Here is a 27940-nt window from a genome sequence, read left to right as displayed (position 1 = left end):
AACCAAAATCTTGCTAATGATGAAACATCAAAACCTCGGAGGTTTTAACTACCAATCACCTAATGGAAGGCACACCTTGCTAATTATATCTCTTAATGTGGAGCCAGTAGTCTAGGCTAGGGCACATTACTTTGCAGGGCATCGGGATTGAAGGTCGTGTGAACTCCACACTCTTCTGGACCTAGAACTTAAATGTTGGGTGATAACGTTTTGAAGAAAATTGCTTAATATTTTATAGTGAGGGGACTTTGTGAGCAAAAATCTTCAAGAAAGGTTGATGTGATTTTCAAAAGCAACTTCGATGTTTGGAATTTGGATTGCTGCTCTCTTCTTCTTTCGCACATCAGTGGGTAAGACTTAATTAGTTCCTTGAAAATAAGGAGTATAGTCACATCCAGAATGTGATTGATACGGGTTTCGGAATATTGGCTCTGTTTATATTTTGATTTATTTGTCATAGAAATATCTAAGGGAAATGAATCAATTTAGTAATACTAAATCTGATAAGTATATAGGAAGTATCTACTTCCAATAAAATAAAAGTTGCTGGATGGCTTGTACTGGGCTCCCAGCTCTATACTTACTAGCCTATGGCCTTGGTGAAGCAACTTATCTGTTAAAGTCTTGATTCCTTCACTTCTAAGATAAGTGTGTAGCAATAAATGAGAAAATACATTCATATTTCTGGTTTCAGTATCTGAATCACTGTAGATCCTCAATGAATGTATGAATGAATGAATGAATGAATGACTAATGGTGATTGGAACTTCCATGTTGATTTTTTCTATTTGGGTCATGCTTTTGTGAAGAGATTTTGGCCTGTGAACATTTCTTACACATTAACTCAATATTCATGGACTTGTGCTCTTTATATTGTGGACTCTTCAGGCATCTCCTATGTAGTAGCTGTTGTTTATCTCTGTTTTTACATCCCTGGTTCAGTGTTCTTCCTATAAGCACAACAAAAGTTAGTTGAGATGTTTTAACCAAAATAGAATCAAAGAATTTCGGTGTTTTTACTCCCTGCCCTCCAGATCTTTTCTGTGGGATAAAAGTGGATGGATCTATTGTTGGTTTTAGTATATTCCTGGAACTGTGCTCTATTTTCTGTAATGTTCCTGCCCCCGACAGTCCTTACTGAATACTGAAAGCAGCTAGACTGATCAGTTCCAGAACAGAATCGAGTGAAGTCTTGCCTGGTCTATTGTTCTTATACCGTCACCTTTTTTTTTCTCAGGTGGTCTCTCCTCCTTCCAGACTTCAGGCCTCTTTGTCCTCTCTCAAAGTCCTCTCTGAACAAGGATGCTAATATGTTTTATTTTAATCAACAAATACAATCACCTACTATGTGCCAGGCACTGTGTTGAACCCTGGAGACACAGTTGTGATTAATAAGACTTCCCTATACCCATCGGAAATACTTACTTTTCAGTAGGGAGTGATTTCTGTTTGAAGGTTTATTGAATTAAACACAAATTCCCTGGCAGGTACCAGAGAACTAAATGCAAATGGACTCTGTTACAAATTTAATAGATGCCAGTGCAGGTAATAATACAAATGTGATGGAGACTCAAATTTTTAATGATAGCGGCTCTATAATGAATATAAGTGTGCAGTAGAAATATATATATATATATATATATATATATATACACACACATATATACTACTCCACACATATATATATAACTATGCATAACTATTATATATATATAATCTAATTTTAATATAACCATGATTTTATTTTTTTAAGTTTTTTGGCAGCCAGCCAACTCTCTCCTCAGTTTAATGCCATGGCCAATCATAATCACTCCTTGGTATACACATTGGACTTCTTGGCTACTTTTGCTTCACTTGGCTTAACCACAACACTGGTTAAATCCAACACATCACCTCTGTGCAGCTGACTGTGCCTGGAGAAGAACACACACCATGCTGACTGCCTCACTGCAAAGTCATGGTTATCAGACAGAAGGTGACCCTAAGGCTGCCAAGCCATCCTGCTGTTCTTCCCTCATCCATTCATTTGCCTGGGCTCCTGGGTTCTTTCATTTTTCTCCCCTCTTCTCAAATCTCCAACACCTCCCTGCTTACCAACACTCAGCTGATGGCCTGGTTTCCCATTTCAATAAGAAAATGGAAACAAAGAGAAGAGACCTTTGCGGAGCTCCCAGTACCACATTTATCCAACTTACCTGCATACACCTGCCTGTAGGTTCTGCCTTCTCTCTTTCACAAGAGATGAGCTGTTCTTGCTGCAACAAAGGCCAACCCTTCCTCCTGTATATTAGACACTCTCTCCTCTCACCTGCCCAAGGAGTGCACTCAACCACACTCTCTTCTATGTCTCCTGCTTTACCAATTTTCTTCCTGTCTTCTGGAACATTCCCAGCAGCACAAACATGTGTTATTTCATCCATCTTTTTGTTTTTTTAATTAAAATGTATTTTTAAATGTTTATTCAATTTTGAGAGAGAGAGAGACAGAGACAGAGCGCAAGCAAGGGAGGAGCAGAGAGAGAGGGAGACACAGAATCTGAAGCAGGTTCCAGGCTCTGAGCTGTCAGCACAGAGCCTGATGCAGGGCTTGAACCCATAAACTGTGAGATCATGACCTGGGCCAAAGTCAGACACTTAACCAACTGAGCCACCCAGGTACCCCATCCATCTTTAAAACTCCACTTCTGAGTTGTGTGTATGGGGTTTCTTTTTCTCCTCCCCTACTTTCTTGAATTCAGTCCAATCAGGCTTTCACCCCAGAAACTACCCTTGTCACTGTCACCAGTTACTCCTATGTTGACAAGCCAGTGGTCAATTCTCCATCCTCATCTACTTAGACTTTGCAGTATTTGGTACTCTTGATTGCTCTCTCCCCTGGAAGTACATTTTTAAGTTGGCATCTAGGATTCCACGTTCTTCTGGGTTTCCTCCTACTTCTTGTAGGCCTTTTTGTCAGTGTTCTGTGCTTATCCCCACTCGTCTTCCTGATGTTTCAATGATGGAGTGTCCTAGGACTCTGTCCTTAGGTCATCCCTCTTCTTTACCTACCATCACTCCCTTGGTGATCTCCTCCATATTCATGACGTCAAACACCAACTTTATGTTTATGACTGCCAAGTTCCTATGTGCAACTGAACTTCTCCCTGGAATTGCAGTCTCATATATCTACCTACTTCTGTGGCATCTCCACTTATGTATCTAATTCGTATAAAAGCTGCATATCCAGAGCTGAGCTCTTTTTTTTTTAAGTTTTTTTACATTCGTTTATTTTTTTTGAGAAAGGCAGAGGGAGAGAGAGAATCCCAACCAGGCCCTGAACTTCAGTGCAGAGCCTGACATGGGGTTCAAACTCCCGAACCGTGAGATTATGACCTGAGCCAAAATCAACAGTAGGCCACTGAACCTACTGAGCCACCCAGGTGTCCCCAGAGCTGAGCTCTTGATTCTACTCCCAAATCTGTCTAGAATTCTAGCGTCTCCCCAAGTAATGGCAACTCCAGCCTTCCAGGAACTTCGCCTGGACATCATCCTCTACTTTTCTATTACACCTTCCTGCCAATTAATCAGTAAATTGATCCTCCTTCACAATTTATCCAAAACCTGACAACTTCTCACCACTTCCCCTGCTGCCACCTTGACTTTGGACACCATTGTCTCTTGTCTAATTTGCTACAGTCGCCTCCCAGATGATCTCTGTGCCTCCCCCCTTGTCCTGCTTCAGTATATTCCTAAAACAAAATAAACCTAAGTCAGTCTGCATCACTTTTCTGCTCATGGCCCTCCGATGGCTATGCCCCTCACCTTGGAGTAAATGCCAGAGTCCTTCCAATGATCTGCCAAGCGCTGCATGCTTTAGCCCTCTGTTACCTTCCTAATACCATCCCTTGTCCATCATCCCTTGTTCAACCTCCTGGGGCCAGATATGTCCCAGAACTCAGACTTTTTTTTTTTCTAACTTTAAGTATACTGTAAAATACAAAACCCTGAGAGGAATCTTGGGTAGCACAACCACATGGATATTTTTGTAGTAAAATCTATGAACATTCATATTAATTAGGATGACGAATATGTATAGCCTCAGGTCAGTTTTTGCTACCAAATGAGTTTTCTGCAAACTGAAAAACGAATGAAAAAATCAAAATCCCACTTCTTTCCCCCAGAGGATTTTAGATTTTGCAATTGCAGAGTAAGGTGTTACGGACCTGTCACTTCCCACTCTTCCGTCAGCTCTGATCAGGGTGGCCGTGTCATAAGTCCTCTGTCACACTAAGCCATGCTCCTTCCCCCAGAGGCTTGTGTGTTCTCTTCCCTCAGCCCTCTTCCAGAAATCCCCACAGTTTGCTCCTCACCCCCTTCAGCTATAGATTCAAATGCCACCTGTTTTAGTGAGATCCTCCCTGGCCACCCTATTTGAATAGCAACCCCTTCCTCACCTGAACACACACACATCTTCATTTTATTTACTTATTCTTATTCATTGTCCCCACACACCCACTGGGCTATACTCCACCAGGGCTAGGCTTATTTTTTCCACGGTTGATTCCCTAATGCTGAGAACTATATCTGGCACATAATAGACACTCAAATAAATATTTCTTGAATAAATTAATGAGTCCATTTTCAAGATATTTCTTGTCATTGGGAAAGGCTGCTCACGGTATGAAAAATTACTCATTTAGAAAGTGAAAGTTAAGAAAACATGAACTAATATACCAACTTATATGATTTCTTAACCAATTAAACCTAATGTGCTGTAGTAAAGAACGTTGAAGTCAAAGAGTAAATAAAACACTTCAGTTGCAGAATATATCAAAATACAATGACCCAAGAACTGAAAGCACTAGAAAAAGAACAAGTAACATTGAAGGAAGAATTTCATGAATAAAAATAAAAGTAAAGGTTAACACATTAGAAGAACGGGAGTAAAGCAATACAATTGATAAATGTATATTGTGATTGCCTAATAAAACTAAAAAATAGAAAACTGTGATGACAGATTTAAATAAAGAGAAATAACCACAGGTGTGGAAGACATTGAAATGATTATACTTTGTATAAATTCAGGCCAAGAGAATTGAACTTCTAGATGGAAAACTTCTCTTTACACCAGAATAAACCCCAGATCAATGAACATTTAAAGTAAAAGAGTGAAACAAGAAAAATATAAACGAAAACAAAGTGAAATTGTCAATGATCTTGAAGTAAGGAAGGCTTTTCTAAACAAGATGAAACCCCAAAGCCATAAAGAAAAAGACTGATTATTTTGTTGAGTAAAATGTGAAATTTCTATAAAACAAAAACAAAAACAGCAAACTAGAATATTTTTTCTCAATGTCTGATTGAAAAGGACCAAATCTCTCTACTATTTGAAGAGTTTTTACAAATAAATAAGAAAAAAGCAAACTTTAGAAAAATGTACATCAGAAACAAAGATGTCACCCACAGAACATGTGCAAAGGGCCAGAAATGCACAAGATATTCAGGTATTTAGGTAATTCAAGGAATACAAATGAAAATGACAAAAGGTTTTCCTTCCGGTGGCACCTATAAAAATGTAAACCTGCATACCCTTCTGTTGCAGATGGTAGTGTTGTTCCCCACTCTTTACTCCCCCTCCCCGGAAGAGGATGCTACAGCCTCACCTTTGGCTACATGACCTGCAGAGAGCAGTGCCAAGCTCGAATGCCTGTATGAAGAGCCTTTGCATGGTTCAACCATGGTTCTGCCCTTTCCCTCTGCCCCAAGAGCAACATGTTCCAGACAGGGTCTCTTTTGGCTTAGATCCTGGAAGGAAGAAGACTGGCAAATCAGAGCCACAGCCAACCGGAAACTACTGCAGCCAAAATAGAACATGAACGAGAACTAAACCTTCATGTTGGGAAGCCGAGGAGATTTGGAGGCTATTTGTTACAACATAACCTAACAGAAGCTAATTAATGCACCTCCCAATTCTACTTAGTGATAGAGTGAGCTGCATCATGGTTCTTCCCACCCCCCCCCCCACCACCAACTTAATAACAATGACGCATTGGTTAGGGTGGTCACTTTTTGTAAGTCTTCATTTCCTCACATATGTGACACTTAGGGCTCAGTCTGTTTTTGCCCTTTTAATTATTATTAATTAAATTATTATTAATTAAACATAATTTGGAGTAGTCTTTTTTCTTTTGTGACTTAGAGTTACCATTATTAATTATTAAAAATTTAAGACCATAGATAAGGGTAAACAAGAAAATAAAAACCACGCATCCTCAGGGCGCCTGGGTGGCTCAGTCAGTTAAGTGTCCGACTCACGTATCTCATGGTACGTGAGTTCAAGCCCTGCGTTGGGCTCTGTGGTGACAGTTCAGAGCCTGGAGCCTGTTTTGGATTCTGTGTCTCCCTCTCCTTCTGCCCCTCACCCACTTGCGCTGTCTCTCTCTCTCTCTCTCTCTCTCTCTCTCTCTCTCAAAAAATAAATAAAACCCATGCTTTCTCACCATTATTAATATTTTGATGCACTTCCTTTAAATTTTCTTTTTCCCCATGCATTTTAAATAAAACCATGCATAGTTCTGCAGCCTGCCTTTTCAGCACAACACACTAACATAATCACTGTCATTACAAATTTCATTACAAATCTCTGTAAGCATTTTCAATGGCTGCATAATACCGTTAACACTACCATTCTAAAACTATATTCTTTGTCATATGGGCCATTTAAGTTATTGGCCCAGTATCAACTTACTGATTTTGGAGCAAACATGTTATTTTTAAAGAACTATTAATCTTTCCATTTTTTCCCTAAATGGCTTTGATACTTTATAATCTTGATCAGTCTCCTTCATCATATCTAGTTTCTTCTAACTTTATATTCTTTTTATGGGTATTTCCTTATGGAAAAAGGCATAGTGACCAATAACCCTGGTAAGTTACAAACATAAGAAACATACAGTTTTTACGAGTCTTTATTTCAAAATCCAAACTCCTTTCCATAGACTGAATAATGTAGTGGAGAATTTGGGTGTATGGGGGAGGGGGAGACATGGCGTGCAAAAAGCAAGGGCAGCTGGACATTCTAGAAAAAAACAGAAGGTTGTATTAGAAAGGCACGATCCAAATGTGAACTCATTGATCCAAATTAGAACTGGACATATGTGTGCTTCAACAGAAAAAAAACAGAATGGATTCCAGGCATGAGAAATATTGACTGAGGAGCTATAGTAGAGATATATTGAAGAAGGCACATGTTTACACTTACAACAAGAGAAAACAAAGGCAACCAGAGAATCCAGGAAAATGAAAATGCTACCAGAAAAGCATGATCCAAATATGAAGCAAACCAAAATGACACTGATCTCGAGCAATTCATGTCTAAGAAAAGATAATTCATGTGAATATTCCCCTTTTGAAGCAAATGGGTAACCATACAACAAAGTGCAGATAAGCAAATGTAATTATAGCATGCTAGCTGGCTCTGAAAGGAAAAATATTTATCCAGTCATAATCGTATAAATTCTGTTTATTGGCTTTCAATTTTTTGGAGCCAGCCTACCCACAAAACATAAAAGACTTAATTATGATCATAGAACAAAGTCTGAATGTTATCAACTTTGACAATATGAAGTCAAAGTGCTGCTGGCGGACCTTGGAAGATGGAAGGGAAGAGAGGTAACATGGCTTAAAACTTCGTCTTGCAAAGGTAGAGAGTCAGGTTATAAGGAGTATGAGGTATCGATCAAGAAATAGAAGATTACTGGGGCACCTGGGTGGCTCAGTTAAGCTTCCAACTCTTAATTTCGGCTCAGGTCATGATCTCACTCTTCGTGAGTTCAAGTCCACGTTGGGCTCTGCGCTGACAGCAGACTGTCAGTGCCTGAGTGACAGCAGACTGAGACTGCCTGAGATTCTCTGTCTCCCTCTCTCTCTGCTCCTCCCCCACTCGTTCGCTCTGTCTCGCAAAAATAAACATTAAAAAAAAGAAATAGATTATTACTATTTCAGTTCACAGTGGAAGCCAGTTAATGAGCTAAAAACAGTGTTATTGACTATAGAGGAGGAGGAGTTGAGACAGCGTGGAGAGCAGGACTTGTAGGAGCTGTTGTCCCCCAGCAGTTTCAGGCCAGCCCTTGCTTGATCAGCGCTGGGACGTGCAACCACAGTTCAGCCTGTCTGGCCGCTCCCAGAGAAGCTCTGTCAATAGAGACACTAGAGGGACACTGAGGTTCCAGGAGGGAGGAAGATGGTGTTCCTTCTTCTCTGCTCCTGGTTCCTGTCTGTTTTTCCAGAAATGACAAATAATCATCCGGTAGCAGCAGGTGGCTCCAGCTGGCAGTTGTTCGGAAACACCCAGAAGCAGGCACACGGTGCCTACTCAAAGACGCCAGTGCTAGCCAGCCAGCACCCCTCTTCACGGGCCAAACCCCAGCTCTGGAGACAGCACCCCTCCCCGCCAGGGTCTAGCAGCCCTTCCTTCAAGCTTCTACATCTGAATGACTTTTTGGTTTGGTCCTTTTGGTTTGGTTCTTTTTGATTCTTCCACCAGCCTTCCACTCGCAGCTGCTCTCTGCAGTTGCCACCTGTGAGCAACTACATGGGCCCCTTTGTGCCTTCAGTTCTCCAACACTTGATTGATAGCAATTCATTGTATTAAACTCTCACAGTTAAAATAACCGGTATGATTTGTTTCTTGCCCTGATCCTGACTGATCCCAAGAATAGGTGGGTTAAATCCTCATTTATTATTGCAGCAAGTTAATAGATCATGTGTGACTAATGTTAATAAATCAAACCTTGGCAGTGTTAGCGCATTATATAGAGATGTGGGGGTAACCACGAGAATAACGGCAGACATGTTTAAAAGTAGCCACCTCTAGGGAGAGGGCTGCGTTTGGGAGTGAGCACGGATGTTACTCATCTGTACAATTTCTTTTTAATGTATAAACACTTGATTTAAAAAAAAAATTAATGCCTTATCCTCTCTCTTCATGTTTAGCGGGTAATCTCATTGTTAGGGAATGGAGAAAATGCAAAATCTCCTAAGATTTTAAAGTAAAATCTGGTGGACTTAAGAGTGAAAGAATTATTCAGCATTTTTTGGTGAGAAAAGGAAATGCTCAAATTCAAGACTTCAAACAGTTGTAGCCAATACTAATGAATAACCATATATTGAATAAATGCCAACCAATTTAATAAATCATAATAACACACTGAATGCATAATTCAATGCTAAATTGAATAAATAATTATTGTTATAATTGAACAAGTTAAACTATGCCTCCATAAAACAGTATGAAATAAAGTTATTTGCTTTGGGCTGTCAAAAGAAAACGAAAAAGAAAGGCCATGGTGAAAAGATCAATCAGAGTCGGTGGATGACAGAAACATTAAGACTCAGTTTGCCCAAAGCGTCTCATTTTAGACATGAGTGAGGCGAGCTCCAGAAAAGACTTGGTTAAAACTGAATGAAACTTTGCTGTTATCTATACTCCCAGAAGACCGACGTTGGACTCCTACAGTGTGTCAGGCATAGTGCTAGGTCCTGGGGACTCCAGGGTCCATTTCATCCAAAACTTTCAGTCTGATAAGAAAAGACAGAAATTCAGGGAACACACAGTATCCCTCTTATGTCCAGGCCCATTGACAAGGGCTGTCCCGTGTGATAGTTCGTTTAGGCTTCCCAACAAGGCTGTAAGGTAAGTGGTATTATCTCCACGTCACAGAGGAGGAAACTGAGACTCTAAAGAGGCAAAATAATTGCCCAAAGCCAGGAACGTCTGATCCCACAGCCCCTGTGCTCTCATCCGCAACATTGTGATCTACAAGGTCATGGTCATGATATTGGGAGGGTGGTGGGGGAAGGAGAGAGGAGAGCATTTTTTGAAGAGAATTTCCCCCTAAGTCAGACTTGTTTAACTTAAAGACCAGTTTCAATTAAGCCTCATGGTAGGAAACAACCTCTCTCTGGGCCTGGTTCCTACAATACTGACCCTCAATCTTTCTGCCGCAGGAAAAGAAGTTTGCTATGAAAGGGTGGGGTGCTTTAAAGATGGTTTCCCATGGACTGGGACTTTGTCAAGACAGTTGGCAGGTCTACCCTGGTCTCCAGAAGAGATAAACACTCGCTTTCTGCTCTACACGAGACATAATCCCAAAGCTTATCAGGTAAGATAACTTGCTGCCTTCACACATAGGTTATTCCAAGATATAAGATGTAGCTATAGGTTCAGTAGCCTACTCTGGGATAAACTATTGACTTAAAGGCAAATATTTCTTTTTAATATTGTAAGCTAGATTTTTTTTTCTCATCATACTTGCCCTAGTATTTAAGAATAAAGATTGGTCTGAGTATGTCGTTTCATAGGAGGTAAATTTGATATTTCATTTGATTCATATATTAATTGGGAGCTTTCCACATCTAAGACTGTAAATAGGCAACAGGCTCCTCATGTATTAAATTGAATAAATAAGACAGTGTCCTAAATTTATTATATTAGGGGAAAGGGGGTATATAAATAATTACCTCTGTTGCAGCACAAATTATGATCTGTTACATAAGATACAAACAAAGAATCTGGGAGCAGTGAGGAAAGGCTTACCTTCTTCCCCTTGAGGGTGGGACAAGAGCCAGAAGGGCTTTGAGGAAGACGTGTTTTGAGGTGTGTCCTGAAAGGTGGGAAGGGTTTGCATAAGCAGAGGCAGACAGAGAAATGGCAAAAAAAAAAAAAAAAAAAAAAAAAAAAAGGCGTGGACAAATACATAAAGGAGAGAACATCTGATGAATGACAATACGTTGAGTTAGACTGAAAGGAAGTCCTCAAAATATGGAGTTAGTTAGAAAAGTAGTTTAGAGACAAATTGTGTAACTCCTTCCTGGGTATTTTGGATTTCATCCTGTGAGTCAGGGGGTCCCACTGGTAGTTTCTGAAGAGTCATCTGGCTGCAGTGCACCATCTTGACTGGAGCCGGGCGAGCCTGCAGGTGATTTCCTGACTGTTTGGTACTATGCCCCCCAACATGGTAGCCGTGAGCTACGTGTGGCATTAAAACGGAATAAAATTAAAAATTCAGTTTTTCAGTTGCACCAGCCACATATCAAGTGCTAATAGTCCCATGTGGCTAGTGGCTACCATTTTGGACAGTGCAAACACAGGATATTTCCACCATCACAGAAAGCGCTATTCGCGATTAACTAGAAAACTACCGCGCGGTTCGGAATGGACTCGGGGAACTAGCCTGAGCCACGGAATGAACATGAGTATGATAATAGAAAATTGACATGATAAACATCATAAACTGCCTGGAGATTTTACACATGAGTTATGGGAAGAATAATGACCCTTTTAACAAGAAAACTTGATTGGGGATGCCAGAGAATTGAGTTACATGTTGGACGAGTGAGGTTCGTGTAGGCTACTGGAGATTTTCGTCTTGCAACTCTGTGGGAGTCTAGACCTGGAAAAATAGGATCCAAAGTCTTTTACCCAGTGGTGAGAGTGGAAACCCAAGAATGATGTTATCTTAGGGGCAGAGAAAAAACAAAGCATGATACTAGACCCAGGTGGAGCGCAAGCCAGAGAAAAAGCACTCCCCAGTGCGATGACATTTCCAGTTCTTACCTTCACCTATAAAACCTTGAGGCTTACTTTCCATCAGACCCAGCCAAGACAGCCTTCTGCTCTGCCTTCTTACAAACGGGATCTGATTTGTAGCTGTCTACGTACCAGACACATACACAGGGACACACGACTCTTCACTGACATGTGCCATTTGCGCTGTAGATGACGGCTCTATCTAAAACAAAGAAGAAAAATGCTTATTTTGGGTATGGAGAAACTTACAAAGCAACTGTACCTAAAAATTTGATTTTTATAACTATCAAGAAGCGAAGAGAGGAATATCGTTCAGCCTTTAAAAGAAATGAAATTATGGTAGATGCTACAACATGGATGAACCTTAGGAACATTTTGTTAAGTTAAATCAGCTAGACAGGAAAGGACAAACATGGTGTAATTCCAGTTATATGAAACACCTATTTGAATAGTCACATTCATAGAGATGGAAAGCAGAATAATAGTTACCAGGGGCTAGGGGAGGTGATAATGGAGAGTTACTGTTTAATGGGGGCAGGATTTCAGTTTAGGATGATAGATAATTCCTCGAGAGGGATGGTGTTGATGGTTGCACAACAGTGTGAGTGACTTCACGTTACTGAATTGTATACTTGAAAATGGTTAAAATGGTAATTTTTACATTACATATACTTTACCACAGTTTTTTTAATGTAAAGAGAATCTATGTTGAATAAAAATGTTTTGGAGCACCTTCACTGTTTAGGACTTCCAGGGTGTATGTGTGCATTCAGGACTAACTATACCCCTAGTCTTGACTTTCAGTCCTCATAGGACTCATGGGTCCTTTCACTTTCTGCACAGTGGCCATGCACCTGAACTTTTGTAGAGAACGGGCACTAAAACAGGTGATGAAGGTCAGTCTTTAGGACAGTCTGGGCCCTAAAGGCAATGAAGAGAATATCAGACACTGAGCACTTTCCTAATAAAGGGACCATAAAAACAATGTTACTCATATCTTTACCACTCCCTTCCATTTGGAAAAACCCATGTGACAAACCAGATCTGTACTTGAATTTTGCAATGGATGGAAGCCTAAGGGTTTGTTGTTAGAGTGTTTTATAACAACAGTGAGGATATAGGATGAGTCAGGATGCGGTACTAAAAACCAGAATTGACCCATATGCTACACTGTGCAAATCTGACTTCGTTTATGAGGAAGCAGAGGTAAACTGTGCAATGGTTTAATGTACTCTTTTCTCAGATAGAGGAATTGTTAAAGCTGAACATGGTGCAATAAACTTGACTCTTCTGAGAGTCATAGGTCTTCACAGCTACATTTCTGCAAGAATAAAACCAACTTACTGTTCCCCAGAGTGGCTCATGCAGTCGCTGCTGGTGATGCACATTTGACATAATCATGGTAGTTTCTGTGCCTGCAGCTTTTCTCCAGGCTAGAACATATCTAACCAGAGACTACTTTTGACGTACTAGAAACGAGATCATCCAGTCATGCTTTGTAGGATGGGTTGATCTCATTCCAGTTAGGTTCTAACTCCTCAAAGATAAGAACGTTCCAAGTAAAGGCCTGAGCACCCAGCTAAACACTGAGACTTTAACTAGCCCTTTCTCTGGATGACCTGTTCTGTCCCAACACCCTTTCAAGGTTCTGTCCTTGTGATGGCAGAATCTGAGTTGTCTTCTTTGAGTTGATTCCATGATGTTGTTTCAAGTTTCACATTTTCTAAGTTAGTATGCCACTTCATAGGGGTGTGCCAGATGGCATACAAAGTGAAAAATAGTGTTTTTTTCTACCTTTTCTATTTTATTAAATTATTCCAGGGCTTTTGTGACAGTGGAGGATGGTCGGACCTCACAATCCTTGTCAGATTGCTACCTTGAAGCTATCACAAGGTCCCGCTTCCCGCGAGTCTCGTGATGGGGAAAGATTAAACAAACTTTCTCTACCAAATCCCTTTTCCCAAATAAGACTCTTTTGAGGGGGAGCATAGAAGTAGAAACACAGTTGGTGTTTAAGGGACTTCAGCTGGAATTGGAATGAGCATTTGGATTCTTTTAGCTATATAGATGGACAAAGGTTTCTGCACTAGAATTCCATTATTTAGCAGAACAGTGTTTCTGGGAAGGCCCAGGTACACTTGATTTTATTATCTGCCGCAGCAAATCCCACATCTGCCCTGGGCCCTGTCAGTAAAGAACAGTAGGATCAGATCCTCACTGGAGAGCTCAGTGGTGAAGCACATGACTTCAGAGAAAGACCATGAGGGTTTCAGCCCCCACTCCAGGACTCAGCCCCCCCTCCAGGTGCTTCGGGACAAGTGACTTCTCATCATGTTCTTTCCTAATCTGTAAAGTTAGTGCCTACCTCACAGTGTTGTGAAAGCTAAATGAGCTACTCTACAAAGTACTTAGAACAATTCCCAGCATGTAGGCACATCTAAGTGTAGCTCTATTACAATTGCCATGTAAACTAATTTAGGATTCTCATAATTGTTTGCTCACCATCTTGGGAGATACTTTAGCCGGCAAGTTATATGATTAATTGCACGTTACTATTAATCACAGGTAGCTGGTAATAGGCTCTTTGTTTGAATTTCATAGGTATCTAAATGTGTTGCTTTCCAGTGTTAGGATTCACCATTGTCAAATTTGCAGTTTGCTGATTAGACTATTCACTTTTTCTCAAAATAGAATTTTGCGCATTTCTTCTATTGTGCCTTTTCATTTTTCTCTTAATAATGAAATTACTTAAATTCATCATATCACTTAAATTGAGTTTGGTTATAAAAAGAATCCAACAAAACACAAGAAGTACAAAAGAGCATTTAATGTAATTACATAAAATTATCGTTAGCTGTTATATTGCACATGGTGCGATCCTGACCCCTATTCCTCATTCTTAAAGTGGGTGAACAATCTGTTTTTGCCACCTTTTAACATGCTTTTAAGCCTCAAGTAACACGCTACTCATGAATCACGTCGGCAACAGAGAAGTGCTGTACAAAAGTAAGGCTGACAGAAGTCCTGACTGAAACTGACCCAACACAGTCCTAAAGCCCTGACCTAAACAGTGCCTTAAAACCACACACTTGCCCTTCCTGGTGATTAAGTTTGTATTTTGTATTTTATAACACATTAATAACTTCTTAGTATTTTGCAGTGTGTCACAGTAACTATTTCTTTGGTTAAAATGTTTTCAATAAGGTTGTTAACAATCCAATTTAGTGGAAGACTTTTGAGCAGACAGAATAATTCTACTAAATATCAAATAATTTTAAATTCTTTTTTTTTTAACCTTCATCTCTTTTCGCTTGAAATAGGAGATCAGTGCAGTTAATTATCGAACTATCGAAGCCTCACACTTTGGGACAGACAAGATGACCCATATCAACATACCCGGATGGAAATCAGATGGAAAATGGCAGCAAGACATGTGCAATGTATGATGTGAATAAACTCTTCCTTCTACTAGATAAAAGCTCTATGTTTAATGGGAATGTACTTCACATACATTAATGCCCATTCATGGAAATCCCTCCATTCAGTTACTCACATTGCCCTTGTCCCAAGGCCCCAAGTGAATTATCCATTTCCCATTTATGCTCACTTATTATGAATTGTGTAGATTATAAGGGGAGCATATTCTTTTAATAATTATTCTTTGATAAATTCTCACTTTTGACAAAAGATTAAATGATGCGATAAATTTCTCACTTAAGGGTGAAAATTTTCCAGGTTCACTCCAAGAAATTAATTTTCCTCTCTGATACTCAAGATTAATAGAGTGCTAACATAGTAAGCAATTATTTATAAGGCCATATAGTATAGTAGAGTCAGGCCGCCTGAATTCATACCATGGTTCTACTTACTATGATCCTGGGCAAGTTTAATTAATCTATTTGTGCTTCCGATTCCGTATCTGTAACTGGGGATGAAATCAGTTCATATATGTAAAAGGGTTAGGACAGGACCTAGCATGTAATAGGTTTTCAGTACCTGGTAGTGTTATTTCTTATTATGGAATCCCTTGTTCGGTCACTTTGGTTTTCTTCAATTCTTATCTCTCCGAGACGTATAATAAATCTTTGCCCCAGGTGCTGCTCAAAGTGGAAGATGTGAACTGCATTAACGTAGACTGGATTAACGGTTCACTGGAATATATCCATGCGGTAAACAACCTCCGCGTTGTCGGTGCCGAGGTGGCATATCTTACTGATGTTCTCATGGTAAGAAAAGTTGAGTGTTAAATTTTTTTTTAATATTTGTTTGTTTTTGAGAGAGAGAGAGAGAGTCAGAGCGTGAGTGGGGGAGGGGCAGAGAGAGGGGGAGACACAGAATCCGAAGCAGCCTCCAGGCTCTGAGCACAGAGCCCGATGCGGGACCCAGACTCACGTTAAGATCATGACCTGAGCCAAAGTTGGACGTTTAACCAACTGAGACACCCAGGTGCCCCAAAAGTTGATTTTTTCAAAAATTATGTGTAATTGGTTTCGCATCATAACACCAAGAATTTGGGTCAGTTGTATGGCTTTTATATTAGCTTACACGAATTCTGAACAGGTGGGATACTATAAGCATTCCTGTATGGTGACTGGAAAAGGGAAATTACTTCTTGGGAAAGAAGCGCCTGTGGTTCTACAAAGCGCCACTTGGTGGCAGTGTCCCTTCACAGGCTCCTCACCAAATGCTTCTCCACTCCCACCCCCAAGGTCGCCTCCTGGGTCAACTTGCAGGACCCTCTTATGCTGGGTAGTTTTCGTTGCATTGTAAACCTATCTTTGATGATTAGAAACTGTTCCCCTCTTATGAATGTTATTTGTTTAGAATGTGAAATACATTTTCCTACAGAAATTGGGTTCTACGGCAGTGAATTAGTTAGGTCTGTAGTCCAGTCCAGGCACAATGACCTATACGTTTTCTAAAAGAATCAAATAGACTTTGCTATTTATGAGGGATATACCCTGAGACATTTATAAATCTCCGAATGCCCTACCATAATGGAAAGTAATTTCCCACCATAAAATGCAGTGAAGGAAAATCTAAAGATTTATGACCCTTTCAGACTCTTAAGGAGGGTTCATTCATTCACTCAACAAAGATTTTTCTCTGCACTTGCTGTGGGCTGGGCACTGTTCTAGTCCCCAAAGGTACACGGCAAGCGAGACTGTGTTCCTGCTCTGACAAAGCATGGGGACGGTGCTGTGAATGAGTCCAAGGCAACGGGGTGGAGAGAGACTGGAGCCACAGCTAACCTAGATGGGAGGCCATGGGAGGTGATATTGGGACCCCGAGCGCAGTGAGGGGTCAGGGAGCCAAGTGCTCACCTGCACCCCCACACTGCTCGGCAGCTCTTCCTGCTGTCAAAGGAGACCAGGGCACAAAAAGGTACTTAGAATGGGTCCTTGTACCCAAAGGATGAAATCAGATTCATCTCCTCTTTGAGAAAAAGTCGTCCTAAACTTTCGTGAATTGTTTTGTTGACCCTGAGGCCTGAGCTGTGGACTTTTCTAGGGCCTGGACAAAAAGTAGGAGTGGCTCGTAGGAGAGGAAATGTTTGTTGGACTGAAGGGGAAAGCATTTGCTGAGCTAAATGTGCAGGAAATTGATGGAGACAGAGGAGGGAAAGACTGAGGGCGAGGAGGGCTGATCTCAGATACCAGAGCTGGAGAGGAGCCCAGGAAAGAAAGCAGAGATTTCAAAGGACGGCAGCAGTGGAAGGTAGGCTGCCTAAGGACCAGGAGACATCCTGGGCAGCCATTCACGTAGGAACCAGAGAGAAAATACTCTTTATAAAGCAGCACAGATTATTGTCATTACAGTCATTATTTTCCATCACTGCAAAAATAAAAAGTGGAACATTTGATCAAATGACACATTTATCCAAGTGAAGGCGATTGCTTGATATTCACTATTATCATGAAGTGAACTTGAAGCTTAGATAAAACTAAAAATGCGTGCTCCTTTGTTCCCCTTTGAGAGTGTGTGTGTGTGTGTGTAACTCTTAGGGACATAGCCATTTTGTGAATATTCTTAAAAACTCCTCTTTGAAGACCAAAGTCATCCCAGACATTTGATCAAGTCGCCTTCAACTGGAGGAGACAGACACAGGTAGGGTAGGTAACAGCCTGGGTCTGACTGCATTTGGCCTGTATTAGGAGGATGCTGGAAGGGTTGGGTCTCAGGAAGAAGGGACATGGGTTGAGAGCCACAGATGCCATTTCCGGGCTGTTCTTTTCCGGAGGGCCTTGAGGCTGCTTAGCACAGCGGGAGGAACCTGACAGAAGCCATTCCTCCAGGCCTGCCTGGTGCTTGCTCCTGCAGCCAGATGAGGCAGTGGGTGGATGTGGGGGGTCACGTTGTCACCTGACTGGTCCCCAGGCTGTGTGTGAGAAGGACAATTATGCCGAGCATATATGTCAAGAACACGTAAGCCGCTCCACGTGGTCTTTTAAAAATACTTGTTCTGTTTTCCTTTAAAATCCCTACCAGAAAAAGTTTGGATATTCTCCTTCAAAAGTGCACTTGATTGGCCACAGCGTGGGAGCACATCTGGCTGGGGAAGCTGGGTCAAGGGTACCAGGCCTTGGAAGAATAACTGGTAAGCTTGCGCTGGAGTTGGGCCTTGAATTTGTTTGCACACAAAATCAAGTATCTGACGCACCGAGTGAAGTAGCAGAAGCGAATGTAAGGTAGGAGAAAATGGGACGCAACTAAAGTAAAACAGAAAAGTGTTTTCAAAGTATGAGCGTGCAGATCCACGTTCAGGAGTGTTCACGGCAGCATTATCTGGGGCAGCAAAGTCATGGCAACTGTGACCGCCCAGCTGTGGAGGGTGGCTGACGCATTCTGACACACACACCATGCTTTGCAACGCTGCACCACTAGCTAATACAGAGGATGAGTTAGAGCCCGGCTGATGGTCCTGGAATGGCGTCTGTGACGCATCTGGGTCGCCGCTCACAATGGGTGCTGCCTCTGTGGGACTCGTTGAAGGCCTGTGCCCAGGCTGTTCCGGTTGCTAAAATGTTGGATTTTACTCCTGGATACACCGTTCAGTCTAAAAACAAATCGCAGAGGCAAGTGTGGATGATGAATTAGTATGAATTAGTTTATACTGTGGATTCGGTTTTTTGAGGATGATAATCAATCATATCCGTTCCCTGCACTCTGACTTCCAAGATGGATGGAGATGGAAATATCATCTCCGACATCAACGGGTTGGGCTGGCCTCTGTCTCCTCTGCCTTCCCAACCAACAACGCTCTGTGGGCACGCGCCATGTCTCCCTGTCTGCTTTTCACCTCTCCGTGCCCTGGCCCTGGACCCGGTTCAGGCTCTCTTCATCTCTTGCCTGGATTTGGCCGCTCGCGGCTGTCCCCCAGTCCAGTCCCCCACAAGTGCTGCCAAGTCATCATGTTTCCAAATACAGGCCGTGTCACTCACTGCTGGAACTTTCCATTGCCCAAAGCCTCTTAGCTGGTGATAGAAATAGTTCATGTTTCATTGGGGCCTTTCATAGTTCTGTGCCCTAGCGCATGCTATTGCCTAAACAGCCACTATTCATCCTTCAAGATTCATTTCAAAAGCACCTTCCTCAGGCTGAGCTAATTCTCTGTGCTTACCATACCCTTTGAAATATGCCTCTATTATATCTGGAAATGCAACTATTGTATTGCATGGTCTTACAATTATTCATGCACCTGTCATTTTTGATAGACTCTGAACTACCTAGAAAGTCTCCCTCACCCGCACCCTACCCGGGCACATACAAGGCGCACATTTCCTGTCGGTTAAAACAATATGCATACATACATACACACACATACATACATATGCTTTAAATTCAAATTTGAACATTACGTATTTTTTCCTAAAACTAGTTAAGAACTCCAAATTGGGTACAAAGGGTTTTGCCTCTGCAGCTCTTAGTACAGCAGGTTTTTTTCCCACTGAACGCTTCCTCTTACTCCTAGTTCCCAAATCCCAGCCCTAGCACCAGCCCACTGCCACCCTTCTTTCTGGGGATAATAAACTGTATTTTTATTCTGAAGTCATTGGGTAGCAAAAATCCCCCTTCGCTCTAAGTTTTCAAGCCTGGGGAAAGAAGAAATGGGCACAGTGTGTGAAGTCAGAAGTTCATGGGGCCTACCCAACCTTGGGCATGTCAGCCATAAATGAAAAGGAAGAATATTGCTGTTCATGTATTGAAAATCACACTGGGTTACAATAAATTTATGAAGATTTTGCCTTTCTCAATTTTGATTCCAAAAATCAGAAACTGTCTAACTCCAATTTTTTTCCTGCCAAGTGAATTACCCTGTTGAGTAAATAGAAAACACTACATTTTTTTAAATGTTTATTTCTTTTTGGGAGAGAGAGCACAAGTGGGGGAGGGCCAGAGAGAGGGGCGCACAGAGGATTGGGCTCCTTGCTGACAACAGCAAGCCTGATGTGGGGCTCAAACTCACACACCGTGAGATCATGACCTGAGCTAAAGTTGGACACACAACCAACTGAGCCCCCCAGGCACCCCAGGAAACGATGCATTTTTAAATGTCTCTAAAGTCCAAAGATTGCTATAATTTGGATGCTCCGATCTATATTCCTTCCGAGTGATTAATTTTTGAACAATCATGTTCCTTGAGTGACCAAAGAACTGAACTTCAAGAAAGATACTAGCTTATAATAAAACCAGTTAAAAGCAAAATTAAACGATAGATTTTTTTAAGAGAGAGTAAGCATGAGCAGGGGAGGGGCAGAGAGGGAGAGAGAGAACCTCAAGCAGGCTCCACGCTGTCAGCGCAGAGCCCGAAGCAGGGCTTGATCCCATGAACCGAGAGATCATGACCTGAGCCAAAATCAAGAGTCTGACGCGTAACCTACCAAGTCACCCGCGTGTCCCTAAATGATAGATTTTAAGACACCTGTAAGTTGAACCTTCTGTTGCCTTTCCTCCAGAGACACGCTAGAACCAAAAATCCAGGATCCCCTCTTCCCTGCTATTTGCCTGTCCTCCGATCGATAGAGTCTGAAGTGTGTCTGCTATATCTGGATACATCTCTACAGGGCTCTTGACTCCATCAGAAGTTTGTAACTAACCAGTAATTGTACACTAAACACACAGACAGCCAGACAGACTTCCTAAAGTTGAAGGGTGATTATGAGGCAGGTAAATGCTTTTGTGTCCCAGGAGTGTGGTATGCAAACATTCACTTCCCACTCATGCCACATGTCCACAGGGGGCTGTGCTCTGGGTCCTCTCCAATCTAGGATCCAGTCTCCACTTCACAGCAAAAAGATTTTGCTAAAATATAGATAGACCTCTCCTGTTGCAAACTTGTGAGAGCTTCCCATTGCCAACCAGATCACGTCCAAACCCGTTCCCATGGTTCAGGTTACATCCGGCTCCTGCTTATAATGCTGTCTTCATCTTTCACCCACTTCTAAAGCTCTGCACACCAGCCTCAAAATCCGGTTCACTATACAGTTTCCCAAATGTGCTTAACTGCCTCACCTGGAGGCCATGGAGAGTCTCTTTCTTACCCCCGGAGGTCTGCTGACCCCTCTTTACCCTGGCAGGCTCTTCTGGGCCCTCAGACCTCTGCTTGTATTTCCCATCTCCAGCAGAAGCATGCCCCAATTTCCCAAGACTGGTTTACATGTCACTTCCCTGTGCTTGCAAAAGACCAATGCTCACCTCTGTCTCTGCACTGAGCGGATTGGGGTGCCTTCCTCACCAGATGGAAAAATCCTTGAGGACAAGGCTAGGCCTTATTCCTTGCATCCAAGTGCTAAACCTGGCACGTATTAAGTGCTCGATAAATAATTGTCAGATGTGTAAATGAGTAGGTATGTGAATGGCCATAACATCTTAGGGACCTCTAGATATCTTTCCTTTATCTTTATTAGACATTTGACCAGGAGATGGTGGGCTGAGGGTATAGACACCTGGGCTCTTAGTCTATTTTGCCTCCAGTGTATGGTGACCTTGTCAAGTCACTGCACTTTCCTGGACGTCAAGCTTTTCATTTGTGATATAATGAAGTGAAACTAAGTGAGCCATAGCTGAAAACTAGGATTCTGTTACTTTAAGTGTGTGGCTTTGTAGATTCGTGTTTACACATTGAAGAGCTCTTATCTTTTATTTTTGTTTTTACGTACAGATGTTGCTTTTGAGATCATCCGCAATCCATAAGTTTAATTATGAATATGGCAGTCTGTGTACAGACCCAGAATAGCCTCTTTGATTTTTCTGACTTTATTGGCTATTTTGCCATTGACTAGATACAGCCCTTCTTGTATATAGGGATCTGATATTGTAATATATAGACACCTGCATTTATATACTCAATTTGTATGTCTATACTTAGCCTTGGGTGGTGTTTGACCTATATAAATCTTATAGGAATGACTACCTTGCCTTTATCATCTGTACTTCCAAAATAACACTATCAGTATCCTCTTGTATAGAACATGTTTTGGCTTAAAAGACATTATGCTTTTTCCCAGGGTTGGACCCAGCTGGGCCATATTTCCACAACACTCCGAATGAAGTTAGGCTGGACCCTTCAGATGCCAACTTTGTTGATGTTATTCATACAAATGCAGTTCGCTTACTCTTTGAGTTTGGTAAGTTTTTAACACAAACAGAAACTACACTGAAGCGTGGAAGAGAATTTTAGAAGCACTTATCCTGCTTTTAACGATTTCAGGTGCTGGGACTATTAATGCTTGTGGTCACCTTGACTTTTACCCAAATGGAGGGAAGCACATGCCAGGATGTGAAGACTTAATTACACCTTTGTTTAGTTTTGATTTCAATGCTTATAAGGAAGGTAAATACTTTCTAAACTATGAAGCTGGCTATTATATATTCAGCTCCCTCGTTGGACAGGATCCACACCCTTTTGCACATAATATACTATAAAAATACACTTTCGTGCAAAACACAGTCACATGTATGAAGCTCCCACCGGTTGTGAGATCTGCAAGATCGGTGTCTGTGTCTTAGTTATCTTCACATCCCCAGGTCCTATCAGAATATCGCACATATTGTAGGCACTCAGTATAAACAAGGAGGATGTGCTCATTCATTCAACAACTATGTATTGAGAGTGTGCCTACTATGTGCCAGGCATTATTCCAGGAGCAGCAGATGTAGGAGTGAATACAAAAGACAAAAACCCCTCCCTGATGGAGCTAATATTCTAATTTGCTAGAAAAACAAATAACAGAGTAAGGAGACAAAGCAAAGCATAGAATAGAATATGAGGTGTGGGTGATGGTAGAGGTTGAGTGGGGAGAAGAGATTCTTGATAGGGTGGCCAGGGAGTCCTTACTGACAAGATGGCCTAAAGGAGTTAGCCATGTGGATACCCAGGAGAAAGGCATTCGAGGCCAATGGGTAGGAGGCAGCAAGTGCAAAGGGCCTGCGGTAGGGGCCTGCCTGGGAAGTTCATGGCAGTGAGGAGCCTACTATGATTGGCGTAAATTGAAAGAGGAGAATAGCAGGCATGAGGTTAGAAAAGGAACAGGGGCAGAGGGAGATAATGCAGGGCTTTATAAACCGTTGTAAAGGTTTCAGCTTTTACTCAATTGAGTTGGGAGCCATGGGAGGATTTTGAGCAGAGGAGAGATACGGTTTGACTTACTTTTTAACAGAATCACTATAGATCCACAATTTAAATTAACCACAAATTAAACAAATAGTATTTAGCCCTTTATAATAATTTCCAATAACAATAATACCTATAGAGCTCTTGGTAATAAGGCACCAAAAATTATTATTTGGGAATTCCATTATTCTCTATATCTACATATTACCATCACGTAAATAATGAAACATATCACACAATAATATATAAAATACACAATAGTAGAATGTATGATGATGTGATAATAAATGGATTACCCTAAATCTCACTATCTGATTCCATGTGGTCAGAATATCTAGATGATTTAATTATTTCAACTTCCAGTTGGCTGGTGTAGTGGAAAGAGACACAGACATGACACTGAGAGTAGCTTGAATTTCCTCTTCTCTAGAGACAACTTTCAAAGTTTTAATATCTGTTCAGAAAAATAAACGTGATTAGAAGTCTGTTTGCAATGCCTTCTGAAGGAAAGAAACAAGTAGTGAATTACAGATACTCAAAATGAGAAAGCCAATTCCATCTAGAAGAGAGAAGCAAAATTCATTGAAATAAGGCCTATTATAAAAATTATTTGTCTTCTTATTTTCCATATTATGACTTAAAACCCTTTCTATTAGGATAAAATATAGATCATAATATTTCTTTATGTAAGTGTATACATACACAGGACATTTGAAATTCTGTAAAGAATTCATTCAAGTAAAATACATTGATCACAAGCTATCATTTTAAGACATCATAAAATTCCCTACAACTTTAAGTATGTGTATCATTCATGTTATGATTTAGAAAAGTTTGAAGATATTAAGATATTCTATTTTACATTTGTTACTAAGAAATCATTTACTTTTAAAATTTGTATTTTCCTGTATGCTGGTGAACCATCTTGTCTAAATCACAATTATGAACATAAATCTGAACACAAAAAGGCCTGATGTAAGAGAAGTCCTTGTTAAAAAATATATGTATATAATGCCAATTATTGATCCCTGCTTTCTGAAATTACCCTGTCTCAATTATCTATTGCATGATAAACCATAATGGCTTCAAAGAACAATGGTTTTATTGCCCATTGTTCTGAGGGTCAAGATTCAGGCAGAGCTCTGCAGAGACTTTGCTTTGTGATGCAAGTCATGTGATTGCATCCAGTTGGGGGCTGCACTAGGTGGGAAGGTCCAACATGGTCTTCCATTATCTGGGGTCTTTGTACGGGTTTGTCTCAAGTGGTCCTCTTATCCTTCAGGGCCTTTCTTCCCAGCCAATTAACCAGGATTGCTTAACATAAAAACTGGGTTCTAAGAAAGCAAAAGTGGATTCTAGAAAGCCTCTTAAGACTGAGAACCTGAACTTGCACAGGTCAATTTCTCCATGTTTCTGTTGGTCAAAGCAAATCACAAGATTAGCTAGTAATCCAGGGTGGGGAGAGTGTGTGAAAAAAAAAAAATGGCTCCTTGTTCTTGAAAGGAAGAATGGTAACCTGATACTGCAAAGGGGTGAGGACCTAAAAAAAGAGTGACTCATTGGAGGCCTCTATTGTAGTATAATGATCTACCACACATACTAAAACAAAATCTAACTTCTCAAAGGTCAGCCAAGCTGTGTAGAAGAATGGTCCATGCCAGACATGTTGCTGTACAAGATAAAGAGCATAAATGACTAGAATACTATGATAACTTCAGAATGCACAAATGTATTTAGGTATGCCTCACTATTGCAACAATCTTAACTATTAGTGGCGATAATGTCATGCCTGACAATGACAAAACTAATTTGTCCTTAGCATTCTTTATAATACCTCTTACCTGTCATACCTGGAAGGTCAGCTGAAGCTGTGCACTGGTTAATGTTGCTGTTGCTGGCTGTTTTGTGATTGAACAGGAGGGAGTTCAGCCTTCCTGCAGAAACAGAGAGAGAGAGGCAGAGAAGTAATGGGTCTAAGGTAGAGACGCTGTGTGCGCAAGAATACTTAAAGCTCTAAGTCAAAGATCCGGGAGGCATTGAAGATATTAGTATCCAAACACAGAGTCATCTGTGGTTGCATTTGTTTATCTACCCTGCTTGAATGTCCCTTGAGATTCACACAAAGAATTCTTTGATACAAAGAAAATGATACGTAACATTGATAAATATTGTGCAATATACAAGCCTGCATACAAGATCTGGCTCTCTAGACTTCCCAAGTCAATAATCTGGTTTTTTAAAGTTACTTTTCTAAGAAATGGTTCACACGATCAGCTATCAGTTCATCAGTTTACTGCTATCTATTAATTGGAAATTGTCTTCACAGAAGTGGCTTCCTTCTTTGATTGCAACCATGCCCGAAGTCATCGCTTTTATATTGAAAGCATCCTCAATCCTGATGCATTTATTGCTTATCCTTGTAGATCCTACAGATCTTTTAAAGCGGTAAGTAAAGCATTTTATAGTGCAACTTAATTAGCAAGTCAGTTTTTGAAGCACGATCAGCCAACTAAAAATTAGTGCTTTGAGTATGTGGCAAAAAATGCATCCACCATTTGGGGAAATAATAGGTTCTTTCTCTGTGCAGAGTACTGAACAGTAGCTGGGTTGCTAAAGGGCTTAAATAACTAAACCAACCATTTGTATTCTGGTTGTTTCAGCTCTTTTGAAGATTATATCCAGTTTTGCGTTTGGGGCCATTTGTTATGCGGTAATTAGATGCTACTGCGTAACAGACATAAGTTCAGGGCAAAAATTTTTCTGTGTATATATTTTAAATGTCATCTTCAAAGATGCCCTGAGAAGGCTGAACCAATCAATAGCTACAACGAAATATGTTACTATTTACTTGGAACGTGAAAATTATTTTATTAAAATTTAATTATTTATACAGAGCAGAACTAAGGCACAGATAGCTCACAGGAGCTCCACACAGATCAATAAGGGGACAAAATACCAAATCTGATTTTGCTCGAGTCATAAAGTGCACAGTGCCAGATCTGAGCTAAATGTATTTTTCATTTGGTTATCACTATGAGAAGGAGAAAGAAAATCTATTTTGTAGTGAAAAGTGGAAAAGATTTTCCTTCTGATGCTTTAGAGACCTAAACTCCCTGTTTTATCAGGGTAGAAAAATGTGGGGTTTCCAGCTGAAGTTTATGGTAAGTAATAGCACTTTGTGAATAAGTGCGGTGTTTAGACAGGAATAAGCATTTCCCTGCTCTTACCGAGCGAGGTGACTGGATGCCCTCAGGCCACCTTCTCTGTCTCCCCAGCCGGTTCTTGCTCATGGCATGCCCATGAACTGCCATGCTCAGGAAGCTTGCCAGCCAAACACTGGCATTTCCCCAGGAACCTCGTTCCACCCCACCTCCTCAACCTTCCGGCCCCAGATGCTGCTCTGAGTGGCTGAAGGGATCTTGGCATTGACTATATGAAGGCAGGTGGAAGAGGCCCTCGGCGTCACAGTATATTCAGAGATAATGGCGTGCAATCTGTGGGATTGGAGAAATTTAGGCTCTTGTGCCACATGGGTGCTAATTATGGCTACAAACTAGAGAACAGGGAGTCAATGTCCTTGACCTGTTTTATTGTGCTTCTAACCAGTCATAAAAAGGAAGTGAAATGAAATGAAATAAAATAAATAGAACAGAATAAAATAGAGTAAAATAAAATAGAATAAAACGAAAGAAATTAAAATAAAATTGAATAAAATAAATAGAATAGAATAGAATAGAATAGAATAGAATAGAATAGAATAGAATAAATAGGAATTCTAGTACAAGGCTATGTGGTTCACAGTCTTGCTCCATCACTTATTAGACACACAACATTGGATGAATTAAATTTAACTTCTGTGCACTTCAGTTTCTTCATCTGTTAAACAGGGAGACAAAAAGCACCATAATAATAAAGGGAACTTGTAAGGATTAATTGAGTTAAATGCACATAAAGTGCTTAAAAAAGTGCCTGACACGTGGTAAGCTCTTAATAAATAGGAGCTCATTTATTATTGTTAGAATGTTTCTTCATTAAAATAGAGTTTTACATGGGATATTTTACTATCATCTTAACCTAAATGTCCATGGTTTATAAATCTGAACGTTCGAATCCTAAAATAACAAATAAAAAATTTGAAACACCGCTATGCAGATTTTTTTCAAGTTAACATTTTGTCAGTTTTGCTTTAGATTTCAAAATGTACAGATAAAATTGAACTACCTAACATTCCCTTCACGCCGTGTCTCAAGTGTTTGAAGTGAATCCGATATTATATCAAATAAATAGTATTATACTGTATCTTTCTGGATTTGCTTTTTTTGTTAAATTTTATAAATTTGAGATCGAGGGTCACCTGGGTGGCTCAGTCGATTGGGCACCTGGCTTCAGATCAGGCCGTGATCTCATGGTTCATGAGTTGGAGCCCTGCACTGGGCTCACTGTTGTCAGCACAGAGCCCACCTGGGATCCTCTGTCCCCTTGTCTCTCTGCCCCTCACCCTTGTGTACATGATGCCTGTGTGCGCTCTCTCTCTCTCTCTCTCTGTCTCAAAAATAAATAAACATTAAAAATTGTTTAAAATAAAATAAAATAAATTTGAGATCTACACTGATATATGTAGATCTAATGTATTTATTTCAGAGAAATCAACCACAGTTTGTTTATTCATTCCCCTACTAAGGGGCATTTTGGTTGTTTTCAGTTTTTGTTATTAAAAGCAACTTGTAGGGGCGCCTGGGTGGCGCAGTCGGTTAAGCG

The 27940-nt window shown here is 40.7% G+C and overlaps 1 protein-coding gene across 1 annotated transcript in view; it reads left to right on the top strand.

Annotated features, from left to right (window-relative positions):
• The first annotated feature begins 301 nt into the window (after nt 1-301).
• The window catches only part of PNLIPRP3 (pancreatic lipase related protein 3), a 33499-nt gene continuing 5860 nt past the window's right edge, over nt 302-27940 (top strand). Inside the window, exons 1-8 of the mRNA XM_030335384.1 lie at nt 302-350; nt 9987-10141; nt 14889-15008; nt 15663-15794; nt 18058-18166; nt 22077-22196; nt 22280-22402; nt 25509-25627. Coding sequence (XP_030191244.1) covers nt 302-350; nt 9987-10141; nt 14889-15008; nt 15663-15794; nt 18058-18166; nt 22077-22196; nt 22280-22402; nt 25509-25627 — 927 coding nt within the window. The remainder of the gene's footprint in view (nt 351-9986; nt 10142-14888; nt 15009-15662; nt 15795-18057; nt 18167-22076; nt 22197-22279; nt 22403-25508; nt 25628-27940) is intronic.

The sequence above is a fragment of the Lynx canadensis genome, chromosome D2 (genome assembly GCF_007474595.2).
Source record: "Lynx canadensis isolate LIC74 chromosome D2, mLynCan4.pri.v2, whole genome shotgun sequence".
NCBI classification, from domain to species: domain Eukaryota; kingdom Metazoa; phylum Chordata; class Mammalia; order Carnivora; family Felidae; genus Lynx; species Lynx canadensis.
Note: the sequence above shows the minus strand (reverse complement) of the source record. Positions and strands in the feature narration are given on the sequence as shown.